Source organism: Lotus japonicus, chromosome 2 (assembly GCF_012489685.1).
Source record: "Lotus japonicus ecotype B-129 chromosome 2, LjGifu_v1.2".
Classification (NCBI taxonomy): Eukaryota; Viridiplantae; Streptophyta; class Magnoliopsida; order Fabales; family Fabaceae; genus Lotus; species Lotus japonicus.
Window position 1 is genome coordinate 61,140,012 of NC_080042.1, and position 13,104 is coordinate 61,153,115.

A 13,104-nucleotide genomic window follows, 5' to 3' on the forward strand; every position below is an offset into this window, starting at 1 on the left:
CATGTCTGTATGGATTGATTTAGTTTGATTTGTGGAGTAATAGATTGCTTACTCGTGTGCTATACTTGCACTCTAAAGTGCATTACGCACGCACTTTAAAATGCATACAGAGTGCGTGTTACCAAACATAATTATGATAATTGGAAGAGGAGTTATAAAGTCAAATCTGACATCAAGTATATGTCGACCAAGATAGACTTCCCTCTCAAATGCTAACTTGTCACCATGTGTCCTTTCCTTTTCTACGTGTTGAGAGATCCTACAATGCGAATCCATGCATTGCACCCCACTTTCTCTACATCATCAGTAGTGGTGTCAATTCAATTGTGTTTTCAAGAAGATTGCTTCTTGTGATTCCATTTTAAAGTGAGCTACAGTGAAAATGGACACAAATTTCTTGCTGAGATAGCAGTGAATTTCTCCTTCTGTAATCAGTAGTATTCTCAATTAAGAAAGAAAGGAAAATTCCCATCTCCTCAGTAGTGATCCTTTTCTCTTCAGATTGAAGGAATCATATCATCCAAAATGGTGATCACCTCCACTGTCACACACCCAGAAGAACGAGAACAGAGCTTAAACTCTACTTTTGCTTCCAGATATGTCCGTGAACCTGTTCCAAAGTAAGTCCCTTTTTCTCTGAACTTCACACTTTGCTCTTGCTCAATTGAATTCTTACCACAAAATTAAAAAAGAAAAGGAAAGTTTGTTTTTTTTAAATTGGGTTTCTGTATTGTGATGGGGTTGCTGTGGTGAAAATATGGAGTACTCCAGGTTCATGATGCCAGGAAAGTCCATACCAAAAGATGCAGCTTATCAGGTAATAAGCGATGAATTGATGCTGGATGGGACTCCAAGGCTTAACTTGGCTTCATTTGTGACCACTTGGATGGAGCCTGAGTGTGATAAGCTCATCATGGCTTCACTTAACAAGAACTATGTTGACATGGATGAGTACCCTGTCACCACCGAGCTCCAGGTCTGTAACATGTTTGACTAAATTGCTTAATGGGTATCTTTAAATGATCATTAATTAAGTTTAGGTCTTTACTCTTTTGAGCTCTATTTGATGAAAATTGATAAATAAATCAACTTACTTGAAGTATGTTTAATTTATTCAAATTATTACATAATAGTGTGTAAGGGTTTGATTTTTGTGGGGTTTAGTTGGCTGTATGAAAATCCCCTTAAAACTATTATTCTCTGCTCATATATGCTGCTTTCTGGAAAAAGAAATTCCAAATAAAGGGTAGGGTTATTCTTAATTTCTAAAAGGAAAATGCTTTATACAAGATATTGCTGATTTGTATGATATTTCCCCTTAAAAATGGGTATTTCTGATGGTAACTTGTTAGATCCTGTGTGTTCTGTGGTTAGATGAAGATTCTGAGTAGATTATCAGTTTTCAGTACATAATTATGTTCTGTATGTTAAGAACACTAGTGAAATTGAAGACTGAGTGATGTTTTATGTGGATCATTCTATGATTAGTTTGTAACAAAATTTGAAACTGATAGAGTGACTAGACGATTCACTTGTTCAATTGTGCAGAATCGGTGTGTTAATATAATAGCACACCTATACCATGCTCCTATTGGCGAAAATGAGGCTGCTGTAGGTGTGGGAACTGTGGGGTCATCAGAGGCAATCATGTTAGCAGGTCTAGCTTTTAAAAGGAAATGGCAGACAAAGAGAAAATCAGAAGGCAAGCCATATGATAAGCCCAACATAGTTACTGGGGCTAATGTGCAGGTAGATCTTGAATTACATCTACTGCTATAAAGTTTGAAAGAAATTTTAATTTGTGTTAAAACTGCATGCTCATATGAGAAATTGGTAACTTTCTTAGCGATTAGGTCTAACTCTATCCCAAAAGCTAGCTCCTCTCACGTCTAAGCTGGACATCTATAGCGGAAAACCATATATGGTGACCCAATAAATAGATCTAGGATAGACTTTGTTATCATCTTAGATTTCGGGTTAGGCTTAACTCTACCCTGAAAGCTAGCTCACGGGTGAGTATTGTTCTACCCTTTACATGGACTTATTTGACCATATCTCTGTTCAATGTCTGACTTCTCAACAACCTTAATCCTTGATTTTGTTTTAAGATATAGTAGAACCAAAATGCTGTAGTGATTGATGTGCCAGATTTTGGGGTCTTTAGATCTCAATGTTACATGTTATTTTAAAATGATATGCAGGTTTGTTGGGAAAAATTTGCGAGGTACTTCGAGGTTGAGCTCAAGGAAGTGAAACTCACAGAGGGATGCTATGTGATGGACCCTGTGAAAGCTGTTGAAATGGTAGATGAGAACACCATCTGTGTTGCAGCCATCTTGGGATCAACTCTGACCGGCGAGTTTGAGGATGTGAAGCTTCTTAACGAACTTCTTACTAAAAAGAACAAGGAGACTGGATTGGATGTCCCAATTCATGTAGATGCTGCAAGTGGGGGGTTTATTGCCCCATTTCTATACCCTGATCTAGAGTGGGATTTTCGTTTGCCATTGGTGAAGAGCATCAACGTTAGCGGTCACAAGTATGGTCTTGTCTACGCCGGTATTGGTTGGGTTGTCTGGAGGAGTAAAGATGACTTGCCGGATGATCTTGTTTTTCACATAAATTATCTTGGATCTGATCAGCCTACTTTCACATTGAATTTCTCCAAAGGTAATGATTGAGTTTACACATGCCGTGGAGTTTTTTTATGCAATCTCTATTTGTTTAGTAAGTATTGTTAATCTATGACTCGCTGGCAATTTATTATTCAACTCGCAATTGAATTAAAAGTTGCGTTGAACACTTCTGAATGTTACTCAATATTATCAATTCATGACAGGATCTAGTCAAATCATTGCTCAATATTACCAATTCATACGGCTTGGCTTTGAGGTAATCACGTTCTCATCTAGATACTAAATCTGAATTTGAGCATGATAAGTATGTCCTTTACTTTAGGTTAATGTAGGTAGAGAAAATTAACTCCCTATTTCCAATTTTTGTGTTATAGTCATGTGGAGTTTACTATAATAGCTAAAGTATTTCTGTTATTACTATTATACTATATGACATATGGAATTTGGCTTTTCATACTGCTATGATATTAGAAAGGCAAGATAAAAAGACAAAATCTGATAGGAGGAGCCCTCTGCAAACTTTACATTTTTGTATTTATTACACCCTCCATTATGAAGAATAACTTGATGAACTTCTACAAATCAAGAACATGGAACTTCATGGGATTAAGATTCTTTGTCCAATGTCTCATTTCCTGTCCCACCATTTACGTAGTGTCACCTTAATTAAAAAAGGCACGTGTTATAAACTTACATGAGTGGTTTTTAAATGACATGACACAATTTGATTGGTGAGACAGAGAATGAGACATTAAATGGGGACACACATGATTTCCATCTAACTTCATGACAAGTATGACTACAGTCAAAGTTACATCCATTAACATGAATGGAAGCATTAGTTCAAAAGGCCATAACTCAAGTATAAACCAATAGTATATGTTTACATTAATATACTGATGCATCAACTTTCTTGGTTGCTTCTCCATTTTTTCAAATTTTAATGAAGATGTCCTAGAAAAATTTGAAATTCATCATATCTGCAAACCTAGCTTTAGAAATAGCAACTTCATGGTGCATGATACAAGCAAGATCCTAGGTAGAAAGTACACATATCTGCTTCATTGTGTATATGTTACAAATCTGTTTTTCTTATACATTTGCTTATTTTTCTTGCTCTTGCAAACAAAAGGGTTATAAAAATGTCATGGAAAATTGCATGGAGAATGCAAGAGCTCTGAAAGAAGGAATTGAGAAAACAGGGAGGTTTGACATTCTCTCCAAGGATATAGGGGTGCCACTTGTGGCCTTCTCTTTGAAAGACAGCAGCCTGCACACAGTGTTTGAGATAGCAGACCATCTGAGGAAATTCGGGTGGATAGTTCCGGCCTACACAATGCCGCCGGATGCTCAACACATTGCTGTCCTCAGGGTGGTGATCAGGGAGGATTTCAGCCGCAGCTTGGCGGAGAGACTAGTTGCTGACATAGACAGGGTTGTGAAACTCTTGGACACACTTCCAAGCCCTCTTTCCACCAAAGGTGCCCATGTCACAGCTATCAAGAGTGAGACAAGTGAGAAGGTTAAAAAGAATGTGATAGATACTCAAGCAGAGATTTCCAAGTACTGGAAGAGACTTGTGGATGGTAAGAAAGTTGGACCATGCTAGGCTTAACATATCTTTGCCTTTTCACATCCTTCTTGGTGTAAGTTACTTTGTGATCTATGTGCATTCACCTAATGTATGTAAGGATTGTTATGTTATCTTCTTTGGATAATGTAAAGCTACTATGTATAGCAATAAGCAGTGTCAATGCATGATGGCTCCTAATAAGCATTTCGGGTAGATTGAATTCTATAAAATAAAAAATTCAGTCTTTTTTTTCTAATGTGGTAACTTATAATTAATATTTTGTTCTATTTTTTTGAAGCACATAAAAACTGTTTGGAGTTTGTAACAGGTAAATTAGTAACCGGGTTGCTTTTTGCAAAAAAAAAAAAGAGTAATAATATTATAAAGGCAAGTAATTTTAAACCAGATGAAGGGAAGGGGGAGACCCTGGTCCCTTGTGTAAACTTGGTTGGTGACGATGTTTCTTAGGTATTCATGGTGGCTGGTACTGACCTTTTTATTTGACTGTGTTATGTGTCATCTGTATAATTTGTTAATTTGGTTTTTTCTATTTCAATGTGAATTTTGGCTTTGATTTCAATCCTTAAAAGGATTTGATAGTGCCTTCTTAAAAGTTTAGGGATAAAGAGAAATTGCTCGGCTAATGAAGGATTTTGGTTCTATTTGGATGTCTAGTCGTGTCATTATCTTATTTAACTACATTATCTCCACATCCTCTTTGATCTGGGTTGGACCACTTCAGTGGTAAAATTTTACGTATTTTAGGTTAAAAATGAATGAAACTCTTCTTAAGTATTAATGTTACATTCGGCTGTTATTTAAACATACACTTATTTAAAAAAAGGCACACACGAGCAAATATACTTTCATACTATTTGCTTTCATAAGATTTGAGATAGATAAACGAATGGAATGACAAATGTTTTATTCGTCATGTGACATTATTACTTTTTGTACATGGAGGTTGACTTAAAAAAGGCGTTGATCTCGATGCCGGCCATGCTAGGAAGCATTAGCGATGCCTAATAAACGTCGATCAAACAATGATAAAGGTGAAGGAAAACACTATGATGAAGAAGGCGAATGATATAGTGTCATTTAATGATGTAATTAATGTTTAGCACTAAGATGAAAGATGAATGTAATTAATGTTTAGTACTATAATAAAGAATATGTCAAATGTATGTTTACTTCTCATTTCCGATCAATAAACAATGTGTTATACACTGAGATAAAAGTAGTATTCAACATTTTTTATTTTAACATGTACGTGTGCTCGAATACAACTCAAATATAATGTGAATCAATTTTTTTTATCCTAACTGATAAATTTTTATTTATTTATATCTTGAAATGAGTACTAATATCAATTTTCTATGTGTATGAGTATGACAAAGGGCATTCATATAAAGCCTTAGTATGTGGAGATTAGCTAAGACTCTTTATTAAGTAGAAGGGTCAAAGAATCTCCTTGAAAATAGTTGTCCACCAATTGATACTTTAATGATATTGGAGATTTGAATCCTCGACCGTATGTGGAAGTTAGAGTTAAAGCCTTCATTAATTAATCATTTTATTAAAAGAAAAATTGAAAATGGAACATTTTGGTTAAAATAACTTGGTCATTTTTCCATAACTATTGACTGAAATGGGCTCATAGGTGAATGATAGAGTTAGTTTGGGAGAAAGAAATACATTGCATTTGGATTTTTACTCTTCATTTCCTTCACTTTCCCGCTGTTTCCCTCAAATAGGGGTATTTTCCCGCCCTAATCCCAACCCTGTTGATAGTTGAGACTGAAACAAACACAGCAGCAGCACTAGAGAGAGAAAGTAAAGATGAACGCTTCAACGAGGAAGAAGGTTCAGAAGAAATGCAAGATCAGAGGCTACAATCTCAAACTCGAAGCTCTCGACGAGATCCTCTCCTACGTTTCCCGCTTCGAAGGCGACCTCGAAGACGATGCCATCGATCTCCTCCTCGATCAGCTCGAACACGAATCTCGTAACCCCTCTCTCTACCACCTGAATTAACTTATTTCTTCCATTTCGATTCAATTTTTGTTAAACTGAAGCGCTGATCGAAATTTCGCAGTGAATTCCACCATAATCGATAAGGAACCGGTGCACCGCGTGGTGACTCTGCTGTTGAAAGCTGAGGCGGCTGCCGAGGACGACGAGAGCCCTGACGACTCTGCCGCTGCTGCTTCCGCCCTTCGTGTCGTCGATGCGTTCCTTGTTTCTAAGTTTAAATACGACGCTATTAGGAAGCAATTCTACGAGTAGGTTTTCTTGTTCCTCAATTTCTCTCTTGTTTGAAGAGTCCTGCAATTGATCTGTCGAAGCAATGTAAAATGAATTTGGATGTTGAAATTTTTTAGGGCTTATTAAAAAAATGGAATTTTTTAGGGAAAATTGCGCAAAAGGAACTTCTGATGATTATTTTCCGCGAAAAGTAAATAAATAGCTAATTTTTTTCTTCATTATTCAGAATATAATTTTCTCTGTAGGATAGCTCACGTGTTAGGAGCTGGGGGACACATGGGTTGGGTAGGGGATGTCCAGGGATCGATTCCTGACGGGTGTAATTTATCTTTCCGATGTACCAAAAAAAAAGAATATGATTTTCTCTCAGGAACTCAATGCTTTGTAACTATGTCTAGTTTTACTTCTAGCTTTGGTGGTTTTAGGAATTCAAAGTTTCCATGGAACCAAAAGTTGGGGAATTCTGTTTTATCTTAATGGAGTTGTAGTGTTATATATTCTACAACTGTGTATATGGACGGTAAAGCAGGACAGGTTATAGTTTGATTCATTATGTTTTTGTATGAGTCTCCACTTTAGTTAAGCAAATTGTTGGAAATTTGTGTTGGTTGTTGACTTGTACTTGAACTTGTTTATCATATGGCCACTAATTTAGGCCCATGTTATGTGTTTTTATTTCCAGGCATCCAGGCAGCTTACCGATTCATGGGGACGCATCAGCAAAAGCAGCTCTGTACAGGGATAGGTTTCTGTTGTTATTCCAGAGGCTCTCTCGTGACCAGAATTTTTCAAAGCCTGCTTTCGACTCTGAATTTTCACATTTTGGAAGCTGTGAGGTACTGCTGGATATTGTGAAATGCTGAGAAATGGGCATTCAATGCATACATTCAATTTGATGCTTTTGTCTTGTGATGGGGATTAACATTTAATTTTATACTATGCTTTGTTTGTCAGATATCTCCTATTCAGTCTCTGGTTGGGCGGACAGGTAGAAGATGGGTAATGGGAGTAATATCTCAGCTGGAGGATGGACACTTTTATTTGGAAGACCTCTCCGCTTCAGTTGAAATCAATTTATCTAATGCTATATCCTTTAGTGCTTGAAAAATAAAATATTTTATGTTATTGAAAGAGGTCCATAATCTTGTTAAAGGTTTTTAATACTTTTTCTTGGGGATAAAGAATAATAAATGAGTGATAAATATTATCTTTAAATGTCAATATAATTACCTCTTTTGGTATTCCATATCTGTCTGAAATGTACAAATTCTTTGTCTGGCTATGGTTGCTCGCAACATATTTGCTCAGGTAGCTGTGTTGGGTTGGGTACATCCAAATTATGGGTATAGTTCTGTTAGTTTGGTAATCTAAGTGATTGATGGACTTGGTACACATGCTTAAAATAAAATTTTCCCGTCTTCTTAATTTTTATTAATTTCTATCTAACTATCTATAGCTCACTTGTATGCTTGGAAGTACTTTCATCGGTTTCTTTGACTAGCCATACAAGATAACTACAGGATTCTTTTCAGAGAACACCATAGTTGTGGTAGAAGGAGAAATGCTTGTAGAGGGTATTTTTCAGGTTCTTAATTGCATGCCCTTCTCGATATCTACTTCATGTGCTATTCATTTTGTAAAACCAATATATCAGTTGTTTGATTTGTATATGCCTTATTCATATTCAGGATAAAGTTTAATATAGTGGTCACAATTTTTATGACTTCTTTTTTGATTTTGTATATGCTTCTATTCGAAAAGACGATTTAATCGAAATGAAATTTACTAAAGATTTAGTTGCTGCTTCTATGACTTATTTGGTTTGCTTTACAAGTTACAAGATCTCTTGCTGATGCAACAGTGAACATTTTGCGTGCCCTTTAAAAAGAAACCTGGACTCAAATGCTGAAGCTGAATTAAACTATCAGTGGAAATACCTTTCCTAGATGCAAGATCTTGATTCTTGAAGTTAACTATTTTGTCTGTGATGTTATATGCTTTTCTTGTGCCGCTGCAGCCCTTTCCTATGGTGGATTGATGCTACTTGCACAAGAGTGAAGGTGTTTGCATGAGTCTAGTAGGGAGGTTTTAGGTGGTTCTGCATCTACTTGAGTTGAGAAGAAACAACTTGTGGAATTGTGGGCCAAGTTTTGTCCATAAAACACTCGGTGGTATATATATGCTAGCAAATAGGAAAGTTTATCCCCAGAGAAAAATTAAAATAACGTTGAATATATTTTAGATAAGAAAGAAATGGTTTATGACTTATTATGGACTTAGAACTCATTATATTTAGACAAACGGAATTTCAGATATATGTCAGGGTAAGTTTAAACAGGAAAAGTTTATAGTTCTTGAACTTGAACATTGAAATTAGTCAAATTACATCAAATGTATAATTAGATAATATTTTTATTCTTTCTTTCAATTTTTTTATTCCTTCTGTTGAGTTTTTATAATTTGTAAATTAAAGCATATGACATATCTTTTTTATTTTTCTTCTTGAACTGTTAGTATTGGGGATTTCATCAACCTTCAGATTAAGTTATGCAATGGGGAACAATTGACTTCACCTGTGGCCTGATTTTAAGTTTTTACCTAGCTGTTTTGATATTGCAAATTCTTTTTTTCTATGTATCAATCCTTACATCTCCCACTACTGGTGGGGTAACAGCTAGTTTTGGCATGTTGGGGGATATCATTATTGCCGAACCAAATTCTATGTTATTTTTTTGCCAATTTTGTTGAAAGCACATGCTTTACAAAGAATAATTACTTGGCACACAGTGGCATTTCTTATTTATACTTGGCTATCATCCTGTTGATAACTTGAAGGATGCTTATCGCTAAGGACTAAGGAGGGAGAAAATTTAACTTCATTTCAAATGCTTTCTTTCTTTTTTAAACCTGTTACAGAGGCTTGGAAAATTGTTGCCAATTTGTGTTTGATAAAATGCATTGAAATTCTAGAACTTGTTGGAGTTGATTTTATCATGACAGCATATGGTCCATTTTTCTGACTTTGGGCATTTTCACTTTGTTATAATTGGTTCATTTCTTATGCAGGTTTTAACATGTGGGTTTCCTCCGTTGGAGGATAGAGATAAGTCACTTAAAACACTTGCAGGGCATGACTTTTTTGGTGGTGGTACTTTTACAAAAGAAGAAACGGTATCATTACTATTCCCCTCCTTGTATTTAGTAGACATGTGCATATTGTTATGAAACCTCCATTTTTTTTGTGTTGTACTCCAATAAAATTTATTTTTCCTATACCTATACAATAGATCAGACTGGTAGAGATGGAGAAAAGAGCAGTCAATGACATGTTTGTAATATTGTCTGATGTTTGGCTAGACAATGATGAGGTAATTTGAAATATCAATTTGTTTTATTTTTTCTTCCTTTCCTCTAGCACCTTGTTATAAAACTGTAGCTTGATATAATCTTGATGCTGTTTTTCCGTAGAGAAGGCTTTGGGAAAGCTAGGGACAGTTCTGGATGGTTTTGAGAGTGTGGATGTGGTTCCTTCCTTATTTGTTTTCATGGGAAACTTCTCTTCTCACCCATGTAACCTTTCGTTTCATTCTTATTCGACCCTCAGGTGATTTCCACTTATCATTGTATACTTTATTCATTAATAAAACAGTGATAACTAAAAGCCTGGAACTAAGAAAGCACTGCTTCAGACTGAATCAAATATGTGATATGTTGTTAGTTATGATTAGAGTATATATATATAGTTGTGAGGATAACAATTACCAGAAACCTCAATACGCAGGTTGCAGTTTGGCAAGCTAGGGCAAATGATTGCTGCCCATCCACGGCTGAAAGAGCACAGTCGATTTCTTTTTATTCCAGGTCCTGATGATGCAGGTATTTGACTACATGGATAATTACTTACGTTACGTTTCCCATTATCTTATACATGCAGTGATATATCCCTTTAAGCAATTTTTCCAGGTCCGTCAACAGTTCTTCCTAGGTGTGCGCTTCCAAAATATATAACTGAGGAGCTCCAAGAGCATATTCCCAATGCCATATTTGCAAGCAACCCCTGCAGGTTAATCCTATGTTTAAATATGATTGCATGGAACATCATCAACTATACATTTGAGTTATTTCTAGTAGCTATGTTCTGGTTGTTTCTGATTGTTCATATAACATGGTAACTGTTTGGCGACAGGATCAAATTCTATACCCAAGAAATTGTATTTTTCCGCCAGGATCTTCTGTATAGAATGCGCCGTTCATGTTTAATGCCACCTTCAACGGAAGAAACTGATGATCCTTTTCAACATGTAGTCTACCTCTCCCGTGTTTTCTGCTTTATCAGCTTTTAATGTTTGTTTTCAGAATAAAAAAAACTCATGGATTTTGGTTTTAAATTGCAGCTTGTTGCTACCATAACCCATCAGAGCCATCTCTGTCCACTCCCTCTAACTGTACAACCTATCCTCTGGAATTATGATCATTGCCTTTATCTTTATCCGACTCCTCACACGGTACTGCTCATATTTGAATTATTTGTTTTATTCTTTTTGTATCATTTATCCAAGCTGGAATCACATTCGACAATGTCTCGAATCTTCACTTTCTATTCTATTTGGTATAATCACATCTCAAGACCTTGAGATAATTTGGGCAAATTATGCATGATGTGGAGACAGTAATCTGACCTTGGACAATGACTGATACAACTCAGCCTGGAAATAATGTTGTAATGCTGATTTCCTTGTCATGATCTTCCAATGCAGATAGTCTTAGGAGACAGAAGTCAGCAGAAGGCGTTCAAGTACACTGGAATTACTTGCTTTAATCCTGGTTCGTTCTCAATTGACAGCACATTTGTCGTGTACCGTCCTTGCTCTCAGGAAGTTGAATTGTCATCCTTGTGAACCCAAGATAATTTCTGCTGGGTTACCATCCTCCATACATCAGTATCTCAGACATGCTGACTTCATTATTCTTTTATCAGAAGATATACAAGGCAATGAATGGAGATGGAAATCGTTGCCTTTGCCCTTTGGAGGATTTAGATTACAGCTGTCACTGTATTTTATAACTGAATTAGCTTGTCATGCTACAAAAATTGTTGTATAGTAGGAATCTTTTTAGTCTAGTTGAGGTAATTTTTTTTATCTGGATAATAATTGTAAGTGTATACTACAGAAAATGTGTTATTTTGAATAGGACTAAGCTACAATTATAATTGAAATATCAACCAAGGCCTTCGTGATTCATTCATCGGGATCTCATATACCAAAAATTAGCAATCTCAAACTTACCAGCCTTCATATATTGTTGTCTTCTAGATTGAAAGTCGCTGCCACTTTCAATCTCAGTGGTAGAATTATAATTTTAGTGAGTACATACTAATATACCATGGTTCTTTCCCCCAGATAGATTTGACTTTAGAGGTTAAAGCATGAAGTTACATCTATTGATAAAAAAAATTAATGACGTTGTTTAAGTACAACATTACATACTGGAAACCTTCTTCATTAATATTTTAAAATAGCAATTGTATACTCTACATTTCGTTCCAAACACATAAATTATCAAAGAACTTTAAGGTGTTATTATGATGACACTGGTTTCCAACTAGTAATAAATCTATCTTCCTCCTCCGATGTTGATGGCTAACGTTTCCTCTGAATGCTCTGGTGGTGGTGGTGGTGGCCGGAGAAGCATGTTTAAGGCTAAATCTAGGGTGGCAAGGAGCCGCTCCTTACGACGGATATCAGTGTAGGAGCGATTAATGGTGGGGGGAATTTGGAGGAGGAGGAGTTTGCTCATTATCAAGTTCGAATTTTGGTACTACTAGTCAACATCAAAATAAATTGGGTTAAACATGAAAAGTGTCCCTGAACATTGAGCGAAATTTGATTTTTGTCCCTCGCCAGAAAATCTTCCTATAGATGCCCTCGAAAATCATCCTATGAAAATTTTAATTTTGTTGGCTTTAATCATCTTTATATTCCACGTGCATTTAAAAAAGAAAACTAAAAACGGGCTAATTTACTGACACGTCAGTAGTCACCTACACGTTGACAGCACACATCAGCAGTTAACATGGTCAAAGACTAAAATCAAACGGTTTATCAAGTAAAGGGACGGAAACCATCAAAATTTTAATTCAGGGACGAAACCAAATTCTCGCTATAGTTCAAGGACCCCGAACATATTTAAACCTTTTTTTTTAAATTACACGTCATTTAATGAAATGATGTGGCATGTCCACATAGACCCAAAACAGCTACCTGGACACGGCGGCCGGAGCTTTTTAACGGCAAGGAGAGTTTCCAAACAAAAAACCTAAGTTCGAGGGCGTCCATAGGAAGATTTTTCGAAGATGGACGAAAATCAAATCTCGCTCAAAGTTCAGGGACGATTTTCACGTTTAAATTAAATAAATTTGGAAAAGCTAAATTTGTGCTCTAATGAGGGGAATAATTCTTTTCTTTGGTACATCGGAAAGATAAATGATACCTCCAAGGTTTGAACCCTGAAACCCCTCCCAACCTATATGTCTCCAGCTCTTACCACTTGAGCTATCATTCGGGGACGAGGGAAATAAATTCTACATAAGTTGTTAATTTAATTAATATATTACCTTCAATTATTAAT

The 13,104-nt window shown here is 36.0% G+C and overlaps 2 protein-coding genes across 2 annotated transcripts; both read left to right on the forward strand.

Moving 5' to 3' along the window:
* Positions 1–220: 220 nt before the first annotated feature.
* Positions 221–4,465, forward strand: LOC130738667 (glutamate decarboxylase-like). The gene is made up of 6 exons (XM_057590763.1): positions 221–620; positions 772–976; positions 1,549–1,749; positions 2,202–2,670; positions 2,840–2,892; positions 3,769–4,465. Exons 1-6 carry the CDS (start codon positions 526–528, stop codon positions 4,243–4,245), a joined length of 1,500 nt encoding a protein of 499 aa, XP_057446746.1. The 5' UTR covers positions 221–525; the 3' UTR covers positions 4,246–4,465.
* Positions 4,466–5,921: 1,456 nt separating this feature from the next.
* On the forward strand, positions 5,922–11,721 carry LOC130738666 (DNA polymerase epsilon subunit B). Its single transcript, XM_057590762.1, has 13 exons — positions 5,922–6,214; positions 6,305–6,491; positions 7,157–7,310; positions 7,429–7,560; positions 7,982–8,059; positions 9,541–9,645; positions 9,762–9,842; positions 9,948–10,078; positions 10,256–10,350; positions 10,438–10,537; positions 10,661–10,775; positions 10,869–10,979; positions 11,232–11,721. Exons 1-13 carry the CDS (start codon positions 6,049–6,051, stop codon positions 11,370–11,372), a joined length of 1,596 nt encoding a protein of 531 aa, XP_057446745.1. The 5' UTR covers positions 5,922–6,048; the 3' UTR covers positions 11,373–11,721.
* Positions 11,722–13,104: the final 1,383 nt, after the last annotated feature.